The 23,001-nt window shown below is 45.2% G+C and overlaps 1 protein-coding gene across 1 annotated transcript; it reads left to right on the top strand.

Moving 5' to 3' along the window:
- Nucleotides 1–2,034: 2,034 nt before the first annotated feature.
- LOC133351873 (cysteine protease ATG4D-like) lies at nt 2,035–20,592 on the top strand. The gene is given in 13 exon segments (XM_061567449.1): nt 2,035–2,306; nt 6,772–6,963; nt 7,405–7,488; nt 9,745–9,770; nt 9,772–10,036; nt 10,644–10,810; nt 11,930–12,090; nt 12,858–12,928; nt 13,595–13,830; nt 14,958–15,036; nt 15,728–15,804; nt 16,809–16,928; nt 17,403–20,592. Coding segments are annotated over 12 exon segments (1,674 nt in total). The 5' UTR covers nt 2,035–2,306; nt 6,772–6,812; the 3' UTR covers nt 17,640–20,592.
- Nucleotides 20,593–23,001: the final 2,409 nt, after the last annotated feature.

Below are 23,001 nucleotides of genomic sequence, written 5' to 3'. Positions count from 1 at the left end.
CCAGCTTAGGGGTCGGCAAACAGAATAACAAGAGACATTTTTGGGGAATTCGGTATAAAAAAAACCACTCAATATTTAAAGAGCCACAATGCATTTGAATACGAGATGGTGGCCCACAGTAAATAAGTCCCTGACGAGCCGCATACCGAGCTGTGGCCGAGCTTCTTACTTACCTTGTCGACCCATCTTCCCACATGTCTTACACTTACATCCTTCTTTAATGAGAAACAAGAGGGAAATAAGAACTGTCCACGGTATTATTAGACTATGTGTGGCCTTGTGGCCTCTCATCGCATAGTGTCCTGCGGAGAACTTTGGAGAACTTTGGGCTTCAACTCTAACCTATGGAGCCGAAGCTAAGGTACAGTACGTTTATGCAAGAGTAAAATCTAAACTACTCTAAGGAAGACACAACAGACAACATAGTTCAGGAATATGAGAATATGTTTTCCCCTTTTATCTGGCAACAAAACAGGTGTTGAGATGTTAAAACACCAAACTGATACATTTTACAAGGAATCATGTCTGAATTAACCATATTACTTGTGGATAGAATGAAAACCAAAAACGTACTCTGATAATATATGCATTGTCTTTGGAACTGATTGGTCCACACCAGAGACAGCTTTCTTTCTACACTACTTGCGGTCAGAATAAAGACAGGATTCCTTGTAAAAGGTTTCAGTTTGGTGTTTTAACATCTTAACACAGCTTTTTTGTTGCCAGAAAAAGGGGAAAACCTATTCTCATATTTTGGTACTGGCAAAGGAGGTCCCATGATATAATTCAGGAATAGTTTTGCTATTTTAAAAATAACGTAATAGTTTAACTAAATCTCTTTATAGACCACATTATCCGTTTATTTTCCATTTTCGTCTGGATACGAAGCCTTCTCAGCCAGAATCTTGATGGCTTTGCTGGATCGAACGCACGAGTTTGCCATGTATAATATTGGCCGGGACGAAACATGCCAGAAGGGAGGAAGAGTTCAATAGTCTCTGGTGTGTGTCCTTGGCTCTTGTTGGCGGTGACTCCAAAAGCAGGACGGTTACGTTCCTGAACACGGGCTAGAAACCCAATTTTTCACAAAAAATGGTAAGTGTTGTTAAATATTCTTGGTTCTTTCGGTAAAGTCACGTAGAAGGGAAATAATAAAATAAAACAAAACAATAAAATTCTTAAATTTTCTTGCTGTGGTTTTTACACCTGATGATGATTGCTTGTGTTGCAATCGAAACGTCGTGATAATTGTATTGTTTTTTTCTTATTTTTTTAATTTCCCTTCTACGTGACTTTACCGAAAGAACCAAGAATATGAATCCCTGCAGTCACGAACGCTTTAAATCGAAATTAAAGTGTTGTTATACTGGTAGGAACCTCTTGGTTACACCAGCCCACAGGGGATTATTGTGTCCGTTGTGCAGGAAGGGGCTGGGTGGGGAGGGAGGGGCTGGGTGGGGAGGGTGGGGCTGGGTGGGGAGGGAGGGGCTGGGTGGGGAGGGGAGGGTGGGGAGGGGCTGGGCAGGGAGGGTGGGGAGGGGCTGGGTGGGGAGGGTGGGGAGGGGCTGGGTGGGGCTGGATGGGGGGTGGGAGGGGTGGGGCTGGGTGGGGAGGGGCTGGTCACCCCGTGGTGCCCTTATAAAACTCAACGTTTAACCTACTCACGCCGGCTTGTGCCCGCCCTCACAGTCGGGCATATTTGCGGAATACACCACGCCGCCGTTGACCCTGCTGGCCATTGACCGAGCAAACCAACGTTCCTACCAGCTCCCTCCGCAGGAATGTGTTGTTATAGCCAGATCTGTACAACCGTATTGACACTGCGAACAAGATTTTGGAGTGCCTCTTATTTGCAGGGGCGTCTTACAATCCAGAGAATACGGTAGCGAAAAGATGCTGCATCCGATAGTAATAGAATCGAACCGGCATGAAACTTCATTCTTTCGATTCGATTCATAAGAGGTGCCCACTGGGCTCGCGGTAAATCACCCGTCGGAATCGCAGTTCACAAATCGTTCTCGCGAAGCTTGACTCGATTCGATTCCGGAAAGGCATATGGTTCCTCGCGATTAAACATGCTCACAGGGCCCGCTATCTGAGCGTGCGAGAAGGCTGTGCTGGTTTCGGGAAGATTATCGGTTTCAATGTTTTATAAATAAACATACATCCCCTTCTAAACAAACATGCCTCGGAAGTGAGAGCTGGGCGGTTGGAAACAAGATGAGTGCAGGCGACTGTGGCCTACCGACTCGGGCTTCTATCGGCCTATCATAAAAAGCCCTGCCGAAGAGGGGCCGCCTGTTCCGGTAGGCGTGATCCACACTTGGTGGGGTGGTAGGGGAGGGGTGTGTGTAAGGTCTTTGGAGATGTCTGTTTTAGCTGTTTGCTCTGACACTTACTCACTGATGAAACGTGCGCGCAGACTCTTCGAAGATTGTTATTGTTCGATCACAAACGTAACGTGTGTGTGTATGTGTAATGTAAGGGGTATGCACACGTGGAATGGTCACAGTGCTGAAGGTAACTGGCCCATTCGAGTTATATTCCTTGCCATGGATAACCGTGGCGAGTTGAGTGTGGAGCGGCCTCCCTCATCCCCTTTACCAACCCGCAGTGACCAGCGTGGTGAAGTATGGCCAAACAACCCCCATGACCAACACGGATTCGGAAGCCTTCAATCAAAAGTGGATTGACAAACGAATGTACATAGTGCAGTGTACATACAGACATGTATGGAATAGAAACGTACATGTATGTTTGTATTACATAACCACGTGAGTAGTATGACCGTAATTGCTAAATAGTACTGTATCTAGTTTCGAAGCCCTATGTTTGGCATTTCATCAGCGGTTTATTGACAGTGCATATGTACACAAACCATTTAGGCCTCGTTGATTGGTAAGGTGTAAGTTGCTTACATATTGCCACTCTCGGTAGTTACCATACATAGCATCTCGCCGCCGTGTCGGTCCCTAGTAGTGGGATGGTTTGGCAATGCTTCACTGATTCCTCCAGTTCAAGTTGGTGAAGAATGTCCCAGAACCTGTTCAGAAATCAATCGCCACTCGTGTTGGCCACGATCTCCCGTAGTAGACCCATCGAGTTTACACGATGCGAATTAAAATAATCTTACTCCTAAGAACGTCTACTCTTACCGCAGTGTTTGGTGAAGTATGGTGCTTAGAGAGATATTTTTGACGGGGATAAAAACGTGGTCCTTGAAGAACGAGGAAATGCTTTTTCCAATGACCCATCTCGGTTTGCTACAGAACGGCATAGTTTGTGTACGCAAAATGTTATCCAAGACTTGCTTGTTATATCATACCTGTCAACCCCCTATCAATGCCTACCTTATTACAGACCAATTCAGACCGTATTGATCACCCCGTGGCCTTATAGAACTCAAAGTCCATCCTACAAATTCCCATCACAAGGAGAGAAACACCAACAAGTAGCCAGTCACCACTACTACTCACCACGATTCACCACTAATCTCACCACTCTACTACACTCACCACTACACTCACCACTAGTACACTCACCATTAATTACCTAGATTTGAAGTTATCGTGACTGCAAGGGTCCATACTATTTGGGTTTTTCGGTAAAGTCACGTAGGTAAAAATAAAATACAAATATATTAAATCACGACGTTTCGGAGGCAACACAAGCTTCCGTCTTCAGGTGGCACCGTCACAGCAAAATTACTGTATCATTGATACAGTAATCAATTGATACAGTAATCAATGATACAGTAATCAATTGATACAGTAATCAATGATACAGTAATTTTGCTGTGACGGTGCCACCTGAAGACGGAAGCTTGTGTTGCCTCCGAAACGTGATTTAATTTATTTTTATTTTATTTTTACCTACGTGACTTTACCGAAAAAACCAAAGAGCATTAATTACCTGTCAACCCCTTATCAGTGCCTACCATATTACAGACCAATTCAGACCTTATTGGTCACCTGTGCCCTTATAAATGTTAACGTCTATCATACAAAGTCATATCACAAGGGAGAACTACAAACAAATAGACTTTGTTTGCGCCTTATGGACCTGGAAACTCAATTTACCTGTACAAGAATAAGGGTAAACCAGGTGTGTTTTTTTCCCCTTACACAAATGTACAAGTTGTTGGAACGATCTTGAATGTGAATGATGTACAGTAACGGGCCTGGTGTGAATTGTTACAATTGAACGCACATATTGAGTGTCTTCAACACTTCAATGTTACACAAATTCGTGATTTTGATGTCTCTTGCAAAACATAACCTGAACGCACCCCTTTTGTTTTAAACTACATTACTGAATACTATCGTAATAGCCCTTAAAATATATTAAAATACGCATGCAGTATAATCTGTAATTGACACCTTAAAAGCACAGTTCCGTTATAAGCAACAACTCTGCTTTTCACTGTTGGAAGGACAAGGGGAAACATGATGTGAACACACCTGACCTTACTCCAAGGGGGTGCCCTTATAGTCAATTTATATTTTATCTGAAATATATCGAGAGTGAAACTATATTTCCACGTCATTCCCTAGTATATACACGTGTGTAATTCACTAAACTATTGAGGATATTTGTCAGTCATACTTGGAAAACGCTGTCGAATATATATACATATAATATGAAGGGGGGGGGGGTGTGATAAAAACAGATTCGTGTTTGAAATTGCGTGAAGAGAAAGAGGAACGTGTGGATTAGGAGAACATATGCAAGTTTGATATATTGAGTTTTGAAAGGTAAGTGGGTTTAGGGTTGGTGGTGCATGCCTGTAACCCAGCTCTGTGGAGGTGAGGGATATGCAACTCCCTTCCCAGTGGGCATTAAGATGCCATACCATGGCTTGCAGGAGAAGGCAGGACAGAAAATATGAACTATATATTGTTGCCCCCTTGCTTGTGTGGGGTTTCTCCAGGTAATCCAGTTTCTTACCACATGCACACACACACCAATGGCCTGAAAACATCTTAATATATAGAGTACTGCAGAGCTTGGGCATGTTGGAGCCAGCTCACCAAACTGGCAAGCCTTCCAACTTGTCTGTTGACTCGTGCCCTCTGCGGCACTCTCTGTCTTTGAGAGTTGTTTGAATGCTGAGTGTGTTGCCGGTTGAAATGATAATTAGATGTCACTGGAAGGGATCATGGCCACCTGGTCAAGAATATCAATGGAGTAACAGCCAAAGGAGGGAACATGTCTAAGAGAATGTCCACCGCAGAGATAGAGGGATCATACTGATAGGAACCTCCTGGTTATACCAGCCCACAGGGGATTATTGTGTCTGTCCTGTCGTGCATCCAAAAATGGGAGGGGTGGGGCTGGGTGGAGGAGGTGGGAGGGGCTGGGTGGGGAGGGGAGGGCTGGGTGGGAGGGTGGGGTGGGGAGGGTGGGGCTGGGTGGGAGGGGTGGGGCTGGGTGGGAGGTGTGGGGCTGGTTGGGAGGGGTGGGGCTGGGTGGGAGGGGTGGGGCTGGGTGGGAGGGGTGGGGCTGGGTGGGAGGGGTGGGGCTGGATGGGAGGGGTGGGGCTCGGTGGGGAGGGGCTGGTCACCCCGTGGTGCCCTTATAAAACTCAACGTTTAACCTACTCACGCAGGCTTGTGCCCGCCCTCACAGTCGGGCATATTTGCGGAATACACCACGCCACCATTGACCCTGGCCATTGACCGAGCAATCCAATGTTCTACCAGCTCCCTCCGCAGGAATGTGTTATTAGCTCGTGCTGCAGGCAGTACATGGCTTGTTACATTGCAGGACCATGAAAGGTGGTGACAGCTCGGGACAGGTCTTCATTCAGCAGTGGATAGACGGTGGCTGACGATGATGTCATCCGTGAACGTGGAAAAATTAGTTCCTTGCCATTGAAATGTGCAATTTCCACCACTGACTCAGGACCACTAGTGGAGATCTGCCTACCGATTGCTTTGACTTTTAATAGAGGGTTTGAAATTCAATGACCATTTCCAAAGAAATTGAGAACGGAATACAATATGGATGAATTAAAGTATGGTTTTTACTTCATATTGGATTGATGGGAAGATGAAGCCGGGTCAAGGGCACTGGAGAGAATAAGTTCATAATGGACATCTTGACATAATGCACACCGACTCTTTTAAGAGCACCTCTTTGCATCAGTGATTTTTATTTTTATCTTTCTGCCGTGTTTAATAGGTTGAAAAAAAATGTGGCATTGCACTTGACACATTTACAGCTCCCTCAACTCCCACGAGTTACGCTGCAGCAATAGACTTGCCTTTGTTCATTGCCCTTGTTGCTACATCGCTTGTCGTTGCATCCAAGGGTGGTACACTTAATGTTTTACATGAAATGCAGATGCATCACATTCCGTTAGAGTAAAAAAAAAGTGTCGTGATTCTTTTCGTCTTTGGATGGAAAATCTATTTTAAAACATGTATTGGTTGAAAATAACTATTTGAGTATTGAGCTAAAATCCTATTGATTTGTTAAATATCAGATAACAAAGGTGTTTTGTTAAGATAGGAATATGACCCTAAATGTAAGCAAAAAATATTCATACTGCATTAGGTAGTGGGTACAAATTATATTCAACACATTCGTAAATACAACTGCTTTACAGAGGGAAAAAAATATCAAACATCTGCTAAGACATGGGACCATTGCCCAAATTATCACCTATTATATGTTTGCCTCTGTAAGGCAAAGTATTAATGTTTTGAGTTTTTCATAAATGTAAGCAATTTTCAGTGCTTCTAAATCTCATTTGACCCTTTGCTGTAGGTGACATTTTTACTATCTGCCCTTCATCTCGGCCGGCCCCAATGACAAAGGAGCTTGAGCGAGAGCATGGAGGCAAGATGCCGGGGTCGGCTGACTGCAACGGCCATACTCAGTGTACCGAAGATGTGGAGGTGGACGAGGTGGACAAGCTGAAGGCCAAGTTGATCTCCGTGTGGAACAATGTGAAACACGGTAATTGACGAATCGCAATTTATCCTGACAACTGTTTGTGCAGTGTGTGAATGTATGGCCCAGTGTCGCGCAATGGTTTGCGCTGCGCTGTGCTACGAGCCCAACAAACCGATTGATTCCCACTCACGGCCAACATCGGTGAATATCTGAACCGGTCCTCGGCTTCCCCAACATTGACTCAGCCTTGAATGAGAACCTCGTTCGGTAACAGGTATCTCAGTAAAATAACAAAGGGGTTACCGACACACAAAATGTGAAGCCTCAATGGGAGTAGGTGAGTGTTGACGATGAGTATAACATACTTGTAATTTATCACAAGTTTAAGGCCAAGTTGATTTCCACATGGAACGATGTCAAGCACGGGCATTGACATCATGATCTCTCCCATTAAATGCATTTAAAAATAATCTGTTGGGTAACCATGCATGTCTGTGTTCACAGGATGGGTTGTAAAAACGAAGACCAGCTTCAATCGACATTCCGCCATCTGTCTGCTTAGCAAGAAGTACAACTGCATCTCAAAAGGCGAGTTGATCTTAACATTTTTCATGGGTGCTTCTTAGGTGTCTCCTCATGAAGCTTCATATTGTCAATGTTCACAAGTCCAAGTGAAGTGTGTTTCTGCTCAATCAAGCATAGATGTTGGAGTCATCTTTTCATATTCCCGTGGCGGTGAGCATCTCCATAAGAAGACCATACTCATGTTATCTACCCAGAATGGATGCGAGACCTGAGCGCATAATTGGGCCAGATAATCTTGAAATGCAATAGGCATCTTTTGAGAGCTTAATTTATATTAATTCTTATGCTCACAATACACGCATGGAATTGCACGTCATCAAGAATCATCTGTTTATAATTTACAACACATAGCCTAATATCAGAATCTTTAGACTGGAGGAATCTGGTGAGCTATCAACGTCTTTTTCACGGATGTCCAATAGGGGTGGGTCAAAAAGTAACAACAACAAACAATACAAAAACATATCAAGGTGTTATCAGGGTGACAAACGCTATCCTGTACAGATGGCACAGATGGGGTTGACATTTGCTCCACCGCCTTCTCCTGGCAAGCCAGGCTACGGGCACCTCCTCGACTTCCAGGCGAAGGGAATTCAATGACATTTGCAAACTGTCCAGCAACCCTCGCTGCCTTCACAGTGCTGGATTAGAGGCATGTATAGCCACCACCGCCCGGCTGGAGGTGCTAACTATTGTGCCACCGCTCCCATCCCTTTGTGATTTGTTGGCAAAGCCTAAATACATGGGTGGGAGGGGGGCAGAGGGGGGGTGCAGGGGAAGAGAGGGCTCAGGACATTAGCTTAGCGACCAGGATGACTCTAATCCCAGTTTGATCAAAGCTTGGCTTTGACACACGATAGGAGTGCAATGCATAGAAAAGGTAAGCAAATCACAATTTTGTATTTTATTTTTGTATTTTACAAGCTTCTTTTTCAGAAGTGACCTGGCCACAAATTATAGCTCAACGAAGTGGCTTATCATGCAGACAAATAATCGAATGTAAACGTACGTTTCTAAATGTGGAGGGAGAACAAACAGAGGACCCGGATAGAATATCCACATGACCACGGGGAGAGAGAACACGCAAACTCCAAATATACACAAGTGTCAGGGTCTGGATCTAATCCCCGACCTCCTGCATACCAGGCGAGATAGATAACATCTCGCCATCGATAGCGAACAAATAAAACGATATGTACAGTAACACCTTGATTTACGCCCTCCCGCTTTATGTACTTTCGCTATAAAGTACTCAACTCATTGATATCCAATCCCATTCTAAGCATTGTGTGCCTCGCCATAACGTACTCGAGGTTTCCGAGCTTAACCATATTAAGCCCCACATGTTTTAATGTTCCACGGCGAACATTCAGGCGGGACTGGCTACAGTCTCTTTCAGGTGTATGCCATTAATATTTGTTTTCCCACATACCATATTCATGGCGACTATTTTTCTAAAAGTGTCAACAATTTCTACACGATAAACTAATAATAATATACACTTATTAAACCGATGGTCATACAGTATAAATGCGCAATGGGTTAGTGAGCATCATCTGCTTAGGTACTGTATCACCTTACAGCACCTTACGATCCACCGAAAATGCTTCAATTGAAGTCATTTCTGATTTCCGTTCTGGTTTTTAGGAACATATCCTGGGCGTAAACCGGAGTATGCCTGGACGTACAGTACAACCGGGAGAGTACACACAGACGATACAATCGAGATTGGGCACACGAAACAATAATCGATTCTGAATCCTGTGATGCCGAATTGTAACAGTTAATTTAATTAGGTGAATCGTTCATCATCAGCCGTGGTCAATCCACTGCTGGATGAAGGCCTCCCCCATGGTGAGAACTCCTGTACTTAAGAAGATTGGCAGTCTTTTCTATTATAGTGGGACAGGTGACAGTAATTATGGAGGAGTAGGATTCCTCGCCTCTCTCCCCCGTACCTACGATTAGTATGTTTGGCTACGGTGTAAAAGAAGTTCAACATGCAAACATACATACGAATCGGACATATTTGTCTGAATCAGTAATTCATTGGAGATGCCCAGCTTACATATTTTATGGAGACCGCTGGGCCCACAAACTTAAAGCAGCAAGTCCTCCACTGTTGACGATCATCATATCACATTTATGTTGCTAGTGCTTTTTTTCCATGTCATTCCTGTCCGCTCTGGTGCCGAGTGAATGATTTACATGCCCTGAAGTGAACGACAATCGGGCGCACGAATATCCGAACTGTCGCAGATGGCACCAGGAAGCCGGCGGGCGGCCGCGCAGCCGGAGCAGGTCTCGGTGACACCGAGTTGGAACGTCGACGGCGATGGCGAGAGACGCGGTGGGACGACGCCCCCCGCGGCATGCGCCGACTTCACAGCGTTCAGGCGGGACTTTGCGACACGCGTCTGGATCACGTACCGGCGAGAGTTTGCCCCGCTGGAGGGCTCCAGCCTGACCACGGACACGGGCTGGGGCTGCATGCTGCGCAGCGGGCAGATGCTGTTGGCGCAGGGGCTCATGCTGCACCTGCTTGGCCGAGGTGAATTTTTTAGATGTCACGTTTGTCTCCGCGTATTGCCGACGTGTCGTGGTTAGCGCACTGCGCGAAGAACTCGCCGGGTTAAGTTCCTGCTCGGCCAACATCGGCGATGGTTATCTGAACCGGTCCTGGGCCTCCCCAGTGTCGGCTTGATCTTAAATGAGCATCAGCCAGGGCGGTGTGCAACAGGAATGTCTTTAAAATGACAAAAAGGATAACGAAAATGTGTAGCCACGATGGAAAACAGGGGAATGTTGAATTTCGATTTAAATTTTTCGTGACTGCAGGGATTAATCTTCTTGGTTCTTTCGGTAAAGTCGCGTAGAAGGGAAATAATAAAATAATAAAAATAAAACATAATAAAATAATGAGAATTATTTTATTACTAGAATTATTTTATTAAAATAATGAGAATTATTTTATTACTAGAATTATTTTATTAAAATAATGAGAATTATTTTATTATGTTTTATTTTTATTATTTTATATTTCCCTTCTACGTGACTTTACCGAAAGAGCCAAGAAGAAGAGGTGAATGTTGATGGCGAGTAGGAAAATTACGGCGGTAACTTTTTCAGGTAGCTGGCTATTGCGCCCGTGTTTTCAGACTGGCAGTGCAGCGAGGCCGTACGTCTCTTGGAGTCGGAGAACGAGTCGCAGAAAAAGACGCAGTCTCCAGGAGATTCTGACTTTCTGGTGGTGGCAGCGGAGCACGCGGGCAGTCACGTCTACTCGCAGCCTGCAAGTGTTCTCCTTTCGTCCGATGACCAAAAGGTGCGTGCACAATGGACAAATTAAATTTCGATTTAAAGCTTTCGTGACTGCAGGGATTCATCTTCTCGGTTCTTTCGGTAAATTCACGTAGATTGGAAATAATAAAATAATAAAAAATAAAACATAATAAAATAATTCCCACTACGTTTCGGCCACAACGCAAGCAGCCTTCCTCAGGTGAACAGACCTGTCAGACTCTGTCTCCTTGACAGACCTGTTCTTCACCTGAGGAAGGCTGCTTGCGTTGTGGCCGAAACGTCGTGAGAATTATTTTATAATGTTTTATTTTTTATTATTTTATTATTTCCAATCTATGACTTTACCGAAAGAACCAAGAAAATGGACAAATTGTACTGTGGTTTAAGGGGCTGTTTCCACGGCCAGTACTGTGCCATTGAGGGCCTAGGTTTTCAATGTTTCGTGTCCATTATAGGTTTTTGCAATTTTTCAAAAACAGCGAGTTGATGTTCTCTGTCCTGTCACAAGTTGCTGCACTTACAATCCATCATAGCGTACAATTTATGGCTTAACTTGTTCCACCCACTTCTGAAAACTACATAACATGCACAATAAGTATGTAGTATTGAACTGTGAGAATGAATAACAGTGATGTAGTGTAAATTTCGATTTAAAGATTTCGTGACTGCAGGGATTCATCTTGGTTCTTTCGGTAAAGTCACGTAGAAGGAAATAATAAAAGAATAAAAAATAAGAAAAATAAAACATAGTTTATAATGTTTATTTTTATTATTTTATTATTTCCCTTCTACGTGACTTTACCGAAAGAACCATGAAGAGTGATGTAGTGGTCGGTGCACAGCCCCCGTGAACCTGACTACCCGAATTCGTTTCTCTGCCACGTCTACCAAGAGTAGCGAATGATATCCGAACTACTACTGGCCTCTTCCTTGACTGCCTCAACCTTGAATGAGTACCTGCTGCGGTGTGTAAACGGAAGCACTCGGGAGACAAAGGCGGTGGAGCGTGGAGCTGATCGCACCACATTCCTTGTGCGCAGTGCTTTCACAGCAATACGTGCCCCAACAGTCACACGTAGGTTGCACGTGGGATCTTTTTTACATTTTTTTTTTTCTATCTCCCTCGGTGATCTCTAACCAGGCCATCTTGGCAGAGGTTGCTGTCCACCGGAATATCATCCGCTGGTTTGCAGACACGCCAGACGCTCCGTTCGGCATCCACAACCTCGTGCGTCTCAGCAGGAGTTCGAGGAAGCGAGCGGGCGACTGGTATGGACCGGCCGTCACGGCCCACATCCTCAAGTGAGAAACCACAAAACTCGCACCTCCCAGCACCAAACAACAACAAAGATCCCCCGTGTAGCCTTGAACAGACTTGAGGGGCAAGTGCTGTTAGCGAGCATCTACGAAGGCCGGAACCGGACACAATGGGGTGGGTGGCCAGCACCACCCGTGACCACTTTTGTCTCCCCAGTAGCAATGCTTACACACCGCACTAGGTACTCATTTGAGGCTGAGTCGACCTAGGAGAGGTCCAAGACCGGTTCAGATAATTGCCACTGGTGTTGGCCATGCGTTGGAATCGAACTTAGGTCGTCGGATTCGTAGCATTGCGCCATAACCGCTAGACTACCACTCCTCACACTGTGAACTGATGTTTTTCTTCATCGGATTTATACACAGACTTTGGTTTTAGTTAATTTGTCATTTCATGAATCCGTTTTGTAATGATTACATGAACCTTATGGCGGGACCCCAGGGTCCCATAAGCCCCCGGCTCTCACATGAACTGCGTTGCGACGTCATTTTATGTCTGTTGAAGGCAAACGATAGGCAATCTATTCCTCTCGACGAGCTCTACACCATGCGCTAATCAAAGTTTCAAAGTTTTGTTTATAGCTACGGCAATTTTGGCAACGACGGGTGCTTGGTGAAGAACGAGAGGATTGATTTCTGGTGGGTCACGGCGTTTATGTGCGCGGTGTGACGGAGTCTCCAAATATAAATAAATGAATTACGATATTGACTTGAGGTTTACATGTATCTGATTACTTTACTATCTTTTGCAGAAAGGCTATTGCAGAAGTTGAAGATAAGCTTCTGCACAATACAGTAATGTACGTGGCGCAGGACTGCACAGGTGGGCGTCTCGCACACTATGTCACTAATCACTTGCCCAGCTGTAAATTGCTCCCCGTAGATATATTAGCTAAGGTGTGCCGCCCTGGGCTGTATGAAATAAAATCGAAGCTTTGTCAATCAGTCTGTGCAGCACCAAGCGGTGTTACTGTGGAGTGAGACTGCCATAGGACTCTAATACCTTCACTGCAGTGATCATTAGAGTGATGTCATCATTGCAGTGGCATTATTGCAGTATAATTGCATGCTGAAAGTAAATTTCAAGTTTTTTTTTGTGTTAACGAAGCTTTGAAGTCATTCAGGAACACGGTCTTGTTACGTCTTTACGAGGCAAAGTAAACGGTACAATGGGTGAAGTGGTGACACAATGGTTCAAGCGCTGCGAACCCGGCTAACTTGAGTTCGATTCCGAGCGGCAACTAACATCAGTGGCGAGTTAATTCAGAAGCCAGTTCCTTGCCACCCCCCCATTTAAACTCGTATTCACCAGCATGGTGAAGTATGGTTAAACAACTCCCTTGAATGACGTGGTGTGGAGAGGCCTTCATCAAGCAGTGCTCTAACAAAGGGCTTAATATACATACACACACGCACACAGTATTAGCAGTGTATCACACCTCGCTTACTCGAGTTTGCCGCGTTGAGAATTGAGCTGTTGCTGTTTCAGTGTACAAGGGCGATATTATGGACCTGTGTCGGGAGGAAGCCAGCGACGTAGCAGTCGGCCAGAGCCACGCTACCCACCCGATGGGGCCCGGATGGGACGGTGAACTAATCGTGGGGGGAAATCCCAGCCCGGCCAGCAACTCGGAGCAAGGCAGCGGTTGGAGGTCCGTGTTCATCCTCATTCCTGTGCGTCTCGGCGGAGAACACTTCAACCCGGTGTACATCGCTTGCGTGAAGGTGAGGCCCGATCTTGAGCTTTCGTCTTAATTTCACGGTAAACCCCGCAACATCTTCCTTTAACCTTCTTGGTTCTTTCGGTAAGTCACGTAGAAGGGAAGTAATAAAATAATACAAATAAAACATAATAAAATAATTCTCACGACGTTTCGGGCCACAAAGCAAGCAGCCGTCCTCAGGTGAAGAACAGGTCTGTCGGGAAGACAGCGTCTGAATGGGCACCACTAGGCTTGGCAGCGTATATTTAAGCTGGGTTGGAGGGGGGAAGGGGCGCCTTGACAAAGTAATTTGCATATCAAGAGGAATTTTGCATATTTATGGGAAATGCAGATATGGGATTAGTCACTACTTGTGGAATGCGTAGGAGGTGGGGGGGGGGGGGGGGTTTCAAAGTCATATTATGCCCGTGCCATATGCAGTATGCAGGATTAGCAGCATCAAAGGGAGGGAGTAGGGTTAGCAGTAATAGAGGGAAGGAACTTTACCGAAAGAACCAAGAAGATGAATCCCTGCAGTCACGAAAGCTTTAAATCGAAAAATCTTCCTTTTAAGTCACCAAGCCATTCCCCGAAGACACCGGTGTGACCGTCAACCACATTGGATCACAAACAGGCCGCTGCGCAACCATCTCCTTCATGAATGGAAAATGAAAGGCAACCAAAACTATGGAACTTGTCGTAAACTACTCTAGGTCTGCGTTCCTGCAATGGAGGAAGGGAAAATCCGACATGAACTCTCTCCCTGAAGTCTTTCGCACCTCCGATACATACGGTACAAGAGAAGTTCTGCCGTGGTCAGCAGACCTCGACAGTGGCATCTAACTCCTGATCATCTTGTGAAACGCAAAAAACAAAAGAGCAGCAAGTACAAACTTCTGGCCCACTGAAGGCTGAACGTGAACAGGTGACTTTTATTGCTCAGGTGCTCTGTGTGCTCGCTGGCTGGGACCCCACGGATCTGAGACTTAGGACAACGGCAGAGGAAATCATCCGATGGATGACAAGCGTTTAACACTCAGTGTTTTGGGAAATTGTATGAATGCGATATAAGGTGGAAAATTCTGAACAACTGTTTTCACGATTGATTTGAGTGAGCTGTGAATTATTCTTCGCGCTGTACTTTGGCAGGGCATGCTCGAGATGGACAGCTGCATTGGAATCATCGGAGGCAAACCAAAGCACTCCCTCTACTTTGTTGGCTACCAAGGTTAATACCGTATAACACCACCGCGTAATGATTCGCCCCCTTGCCAATTGATGGATTGGCATGATTCAAAGTGATGGTTTGATTGAAGTATTGGTTCTTTTTTATATTGTACAAAAAAAAGTTATTGATTTCCTGCTGAATTTAGTATCGAGGCAGTGCGCTCCTGTTTACAGCCCTGAACTAGTGACAAAAATTCCACGAGGATCCAACCACTATTGAATTCTCCGGACGCATGATGAATTGAGTCAAAACCCCAGCCATAATTTGAACTTCAAACATTCCGATCGCGAGCCGCTCAGCCCAAGTGTAAGATGTTAGTTTATTGGTCACAGCTGCGATATTTATTTTGGCGGCTTAATACTGGATGTTCAAGATCCCGTGACGTCGTTTCGCAAGAATAGGCCATTGTGTGCCAGCATCATGGCCCACATTTCCCAAATTTTAACAATTGCCCGCAAATTACTATACATAGCAATCATCGCCCGCCACTGCGCAAAAACTTGGCAGGAGCCTCCTGAAAAGAGAGTCATGAGACTCGGCGACGCTTTTCTTGGTGAACAAGTGCAATAACATCATAAAAAATGTGCTCAAAGTTTATACGACAAGCTTGATCTCTACACTTGTGTTCACTGAATGGCTGATTTAATTATATTTTAAGTCTTCATTAACTTTTTTTTTTATGTTTCCACAGATGATGACCTCATTTACCTGGATCCACATTATTGCCAGCCAATGGTGGACCTCACACAGCCAGATTTTACAGTTGATGTATGAATTTTTTTTTATTTTAGTAAATTTCCATACAAAAAAATTGCAAAACAGTTTTTACCAAATGTTTAGACACATGAGAATAATTTACAACAGTCAGTCCACAGTTTCGGTCAGGGTGGGTTGTCTGACCATACTTCACCACTCTGGTTTGGGCTGCTGTCCCAAGGCCAGTTTCAGACATCACAACCACTGACATCGGCACGGTTGTCTGCGTACGGTGCAAAGAAAACGTCTACATACTTCATGGGATCTCCTTTGCCAGTACCAAAATATGAGAAGAGGTTTTCCCCTTTTTTCTGGCAACCAAACACGTGTTAAGATGTTAAAGCACCTTTTACAAGGAATCGTGTTTGCATTAACCACAAAATGTGTGGCCAGAATGCAAACAAAAAACATACTCTGATAAAAAACCAAAGAATTATACTCTGATAATATATGCATTGTCTTTGAAACCGAGTGGTCCACACCAGAGACAGCTTTCTTTGGAGCCTCGTCTCAAAAGGTGTTAGACCAGAGGACGCCAAAAGGCCTTTTGGCGTCCTCTGGTCTACATATTATTAAGCCGCCATACTATTAAGCCGCAGCCGCGAATCGAACTTGGATTTGCTGGGTTCATTGTGCATTATCTGAACCACTGTTCCACCCCAGACGGGGCGCCACGGTGGCAAGATGTTAACTACCTCACCTGGTATGCAGGAGGTCATGGGTTCGATCCCGACCCTGACGCCTGCTGCTGTATATTGGAGTTTGCATGTTCTCTCTGTGGTCGCGTGGATTCTTCTCCGTGTCCTCCGGTTTTTCCCTCCACATTTATAAACATGTATTTAGAGTATTTCGCTGCTGTAAATGTGGAGCCACTTAGTTGAGCAATCATTTGTGGGCTGGTCGTTTCTGAAAAAGAGCTATAGAGCTCAGTGGGCCTTACCTGGTCAAATATAAAGTTTGGTTTGAAATAGATGTTCATATTAACATTTACATGTTTTGGTTATTTCCCTTGTCAGTCATATCACTGCTGTCCACCGCGAAAAACAGCGTTCACCAAAATGGACCCAAGTTGCACTCTGGGATTTTACTGTCGGACCAAAGAAGACTTCAGTGCATTCTGTTGCACTGTGACGCAGGTGAATTCAGAGCCGGCAATCTCGACCAACTCGGGTGACGTGTAACAACTGTTTCTAAGTCTTGCATTGTTCCTGATGTGGCCATTTACTGAATGACTGGGAATGCACCTGATCTTATCAGACCTCGGAAATTAAGCGGGCTTGAGTCTGGACTTTGCTATGATGGTTGACCAACCTTGCACAAAACAGGTTATTCTAGGATGCTGCTGCTGGGTAATGTAATCAGCAGAGGGCAGTGCAGCCAAATCTATTGTTGTATTGTACTTTACTCAAACGTATATGCTCCCCATTTGCAGCCGGTTGTAGGTTTTCGCACCTTTGCGTTAGAAAGTGTAGGGGCCAATCACCATTGTAAAAAAAAAAATGCAATCGACCACAACAAAGAGTCCATTACAATGTGCAATCTATGAATAGACTCAGCGTCCCATGCGGAGTTGACGTTTTTCGTTCTGATCTTGGTGAAATCCCGTGAAGGTACTCGCAACGCCGTCGCAAACGAGCGACGCGCATTCCGGCAGGACAGGCGGCGCGCATTCCGGAAGGACGCCGCAGCAGGAGAGCTACCCGGTGTTCAGCTTCGTCGAGGGGCACAGCAGGGACTACGTGGAGGATGAGCCACGCCCGGAGCGGCGCGTCAGACTGCTCCACATTTCGTCCAAGAGCGGGAGTTTCGTCAAGCACAGCTCCTCCGAGGACTTTGTTCTGCTGTGACCCACGGTGGCGTTTGCAATTGGGGTCATCGCAAGCGTCGCCGCCCCAAGTGTCGTCGTCCTCTGCCCAAGAGGTCTAGCGGACTGTGTAGCACTTACCTCCACTTCGCTCTGTGCCGACGTTGGTCTCGCCGAGTTGTTTAATCTGCATTTCCGTCTGTTTGCTAATGTCATCTGTCCGTTGTCTACCTTGCGATCTCTGACCAGGTATACATCCTTATCGCCTTGATTAGACAACCTCCAAGTTTGTGGGTGTTGTCGTGAAATCATAGTTTGTGTCTTTATCATTGGTGACAAGTTCCCTCTTCACTCCGAGCGTCATCAACACCCATCCGTTTGTTTCGTGTCGCTTCCCAAGCAGTCCCTGTTTTTATAGCCTCGGTTTTTCGTGTAAGTGTTTTTACCAAGTGCGTATTTCATAAGGGTGCACTAATAACATCTCAGAGACTCGCTTGGTGTTTGCACTGCAGGGAAACTATGTACTGCATTGCGACGCTTTCTTCAAAATTATATTGATACGGATTTGGCAAAACGAGCTTGCGTCAAAGAGTTGTCGAAGTTTTTATTTTTTAATCTGTTAATGCCTGTAACCGGTCAACGACCACGGATGGAGTTAAGGAACTTCCCCTCTCCCAATGAATTATCGCAGCTGAATAATTGTTTGTGCGAGCCATCGCGGGCGGTGATGTGTCCGCGATGAATGGATTACAAAGCCGTGGGCATTCCGAGTCAGGCCACGCATTGAGAGAATGTCTTCTCTCAAGCTACTGCGGTCACGTGTTGTTTCACGGAGTTCAATTCCGGAGACGAATCCATCAACACGTGGCCCCCCAACGCCGGAAGACCGCATTTCGATTCAAGGGAAGAGAGGCTGCAAAACCTACCTACGCGTGACATTGTTAGTGGGCTTTGTTGTACAGCAAGCAGAACGAAATGACGCCCTCGATTGTGAGGTATTTTTTTTATTGTCGAGACCAGTTCCTCATTTGTTTTTTCAAGATGTGGTGTTAACAATTCACTACACGGCAAGTGTGTGTGTATATTAAGTGCGTACGTAGGTTCAACGTTTGGTATGCATACACACGCACTCAAAGCGCCTTTGTTTGATGATGTGTAAAGTTTTACTGTGAACTTTTGGGGCAATAGTGACGCAATCTACTGTACAAACGAAACGTTGCCAACTATGCAGAAATTTAAGCCGACATTTATTTGCTGATGCTGCTGTGTTAAAATATCTGAGTGATGTATAAAGTGTACTGATCCACGACTTCCTATACGACTTCCACGTTCAATATGACATTGTTTTGCACTGCATTTAGAGTATATATTGGGGAGATTGGCTGATGAATGTTCTCGGTGTTATGCCCAATGGATTGCCATAGGTTAAGGAACGTTTTAGTTGTAATGTCATTACGTTGCTTTGATGTCAAATTACTTCTAGTAGTTCCACTTTTAAAGCACTTTTAGCAGTTTAGACAACGTATAATAATATAATGTACTATCAATTGAACCCTAGTACACACCACATTCCAATTGTAGGGAACATTTAATATTGATAACTGATAACAGCCCTTTGTTTTACTGCTGCAAGAACGCCATTCCATGGGTTGTTTGACCATACTTCACCATGCTGGTCAGTGTGGGTTTATTTACGCGAGGTGAGATGGGGAAGGTTTTTGCGAGGACCTGTTCAAGTACTCTCAATATTGACGTGGGCAGAGGCCAGGACACGAACTTTCCGGGTTCATGCCAAAACCGCTGTGCCACCAATCCGCCCTGGCTTGATGATAAATAAATTCCAAGTTGCGCTGTGTGAATGTAGTACATTTTTTGTGATATATTATTAGCTGGGCGGTGGTGGTGGCAGCAGCTACTAGCGCCTGTTACCCAGCACTGGAGACGAACTCGTTGGTGTATCACAACATGTTTTACACAACTCCCTTTCCCATGGGAAGGTGCCATAACCCTGACTCGCCAGGAGAAGACGGTATGACACAAGTGGAGCCCACGTGTTCCGTCCGTATGGGACGGTGTGTTTCCACCTCGCACGCGGGTGTTATTTCGAGGCGCTCAGGTTTCCTCCCGCAAAAAGACTGATTCGTTGGCTGATAACGCCTGCATAGTTAAGAGGACCGCAGGGCTTGAACTTGGCACTGGCTCACCGCGTTGCTGCCTTCCCCGCCTGTCCGCAATGTTCGTCTGCCACATGTACGCGTATTGTGTGTGTGGGTGGGTGTATGTGGGTGTATGTGGGAGCGGTAGTGTAGCGATTAGCGCTATGAACCCGGCGACCCGAGTTCGATTCCCGCTCACGGCCAGCACCAGTGACGATTATCTGAACCGGTTCTGGGCCTCCCCTAGGTCTAATCAGCCTCAAATGAGTACCTGGTGCAGTGTGTAAACATCGCCACTGGGGAGACAAAGGCGGTCGGGCGTGGTGTTGGCCACCCACTCCCTCGTGTACAGTTCTGGCCTTCATAGGTGCTCGCTAACAGCACTTGCCCCTACAGTCTGCTAAGGCTATACGGGGGATCTTTCTCTGTGTGTCGTGATTTCTTTTTGCTGATTTCTTGCCAGAGAGGTTTTTTTAACCTCAAGTTTTTTTTACCTGGTTAAATAAAGGTGAAATGAATATCGAGGATTTGGTCTGTACCAGGTTTTGTTGACACGTTGGGTTGCATTGAAGTGGTAATATATAATTTTTTGCTAAAATTTATGGGGATTGCCATTATAGCATTGGATCGGTTGTGGTCATTTTATAATGTGTATTTCTCTTATCAATAATAACTATTTGAAGCCGGCAACGGCAGCACGTCTAATTATTGTGGGTTTAGGTTGTGTGACTCCGAGGCCTTGACGATGCCTTTCCAGGTCATGGTGTTTTATTGTGCTGGTTTTTGTTCATCTCTTGTTAGTGTTTTTTGCAATTTACAAATAAATCGTGGGGAACATTTCATTCAGTCTTGTCGGTGTCACATGCGCGCACACACACACCTTAGTGTTCGGGTGAGAAGTTCAACTCCACATAGGTGTTCTCGATCGCCTCTGTGAACTCAGTCCACCCTTATCAATGTTACCGCCCTTGCCGTACCACAGAGTGAGTGTTACCATGCAGACCGATCGTAGCAGCAGTTCGTGCATGGTATTATACAGGGTGTCCATCTAGGTATCACCCGTTATTAAATCATTCATGTTGCTGTTTCATCTGGGTCTGTTACACTACAAAGGGGCCGTCCATAAATGACGTCACGCGATTTTGGACGATTTTTGACCCCCCCCCCCCTCGTTACACGGCGTCACAAAAAGTCAGACCCCCCAAATGTGACGTCACAAAGCTCTGCCCCCCCCCCCCCAAAACCACATTTCCATTTTGAAAGTAGAACGTGTTGTCTATATTTATTTAAAGTTGCGCATTTTAATGTGACGGCACATTTCTCATACCCCCCCGCCCTCGTCACACATTGTCACAAATGTCTGACCCCCCCCCCCCCCATAGGTGCGTGACGTCATTTATGGACGACCCCAAAGACAAAGATCCCCTGTATAGCCTCAACAGACAGTTGGGGCAAGTGCTGTCAGCGAGCACCTACGAAGGCCAACACTGCACACGAGAATGACCAGCACCACGCCCGGCCGCTTCGTCTCCCCAGTGGCGATGTTTACACACCGCACCAGGTACTAATTTGAGGCTGAGCCAACCTAGGGGAGGACCACAACCGGTTCAAATAAGCGTGTCTGGTGTTGACCGAGATTGTACCGTGCGAGTTTCATCCCTCTCACCATCCACGTGTCTGCCTATGTGGTGGCCACACGCGCGCGCGCATCGAGTTGAGACGCGAGAGAGTGTCACGTGTCTGCCAACGTCTCAGCTGAGCTTCAAATGTTTCTGTTCAGTTGAGCAAGTTATTTGGCGATTCTTCTGCGTTGGCAATGGTGTACACACCAAGGACGTAGCCATGGAGTCAACATTGGGGGGGACCAAATCTTCCAGGGGGTCTGGGGGTCCCCCCCCCCCCCCCAGACAATATGTCTAAATTTTAAAACGAATTTCCTGCTTAAAATATAACAAAAAATTTACTAACACATACGGTGGACTTTTTATTTTATTTTTTACAATGTCTAATAGTGTATTGTATTACATTGCTCTGTTTTTTTCTTTTTTCACTTTTCTTGTTTCATTGTATGTAATGGCAGAGATTAGGGATTAATAAAGTACAACCATAACCACAATCATATAAACATGAATCTATTTTATAGCAATATATTGAGGGGGCATTTTGAGCATATTTGAATATTCGGAGGGGTGTGCCCCCCCCCCCCAATACATATTATAATTACGGCCTTGGTACACACACAACTGAACAGATTCGTCAATAAACTACACTTTTTATTTAACCAGGTAAGGCCTACTGAGCTATGTAGCTCTTTTTTCTTAAACGACCTGGCCACAAAGATATAACTCAGCGGAGTGGCTTTTCACGTGGAAATTGTACAGCAGCCAAATATTCTGAACGTATCTTAATAAATGCGGAGGGAAAAAAAACGGAGGACCCGGAGAAAAATCCACACGACCAAGAGAAAAAATGAAAACTCCAAATATACAGAAGGCGTCAGGGTAGAGATCGAACCTACGACCCCCTGTATACCAGGCGAGGTAGTTAACATCTCTTCACCGTGGCAATAACACTGCCGTGAAAGGAAACAGGCGACGTTTCGGGCAGTGGCCCTTCCATGTGCTATGAAAAAGGCACATTACCTGTAACGTTGCCTATTATATAAAGTTACACTGTTATTGTCACATGTGTTTAATTTTCTTTTCTGTTGAAGCTCATTCAAGCTTGGCGCTTTAACAAACTGAAGCATCAAAAGATTACGTAGTAAAACACTGTTTTAAACAAAACTGCTGTCGAACGTAAACTCTGAATACTGGATGAGACGTTTACAGATGCGCTGGTAAAATAAAAAAAAAGTTCAGTTTTATTTGTAAATTTTTTAAGTCATTTGTTTTCCTTCCCTATACTTTGCACTGCAATGTTTTTTTTCGACTGGACATTTGTAAAAACATATCTTTATAGCTCATTGTATTCCTCCAGTATGAATACGTAAATATTCTGATTCTACCGGTCGTGTAAATTGTTGCGATTAATTTGTGTGTCCAGCAGATGGCGCCCTCCTAACAACATTTCCTCTGGCTCGGGGACACAAGGCCGTCACAGGGACTGGAAACTTGTCACACACACACAGACACACAAAAAAACCGAAGGCCCGCTCCCCATCCGACCAAATGATTGGCTTCCACCTCTGGGTAGAATTTAAAGAACACAAACCAACATTGTGAACCGTAGTGATCAGCTGGGACAGCG

This window comes from Lethenteron reissneri, chromosome 39, assembly GCF_015708825.2.
Source record: "Lethenteron reissneri isolate LAM-NWPU_2019-01 chromosome 39, ASM1570882v1, whole genome shotgun sequence".
Lineage (NCBI taxonomy): Eukaryota > Metazoa > Chordata > Hyperoartia > Petromyzontiformes > Petromyzontidae > Lethenteron > Lethenteron reissneri.
Note: the sequence above shows the minus strand (reverse complement) of the source record. Positions and strands in the feature narration are given on the sequence as shown.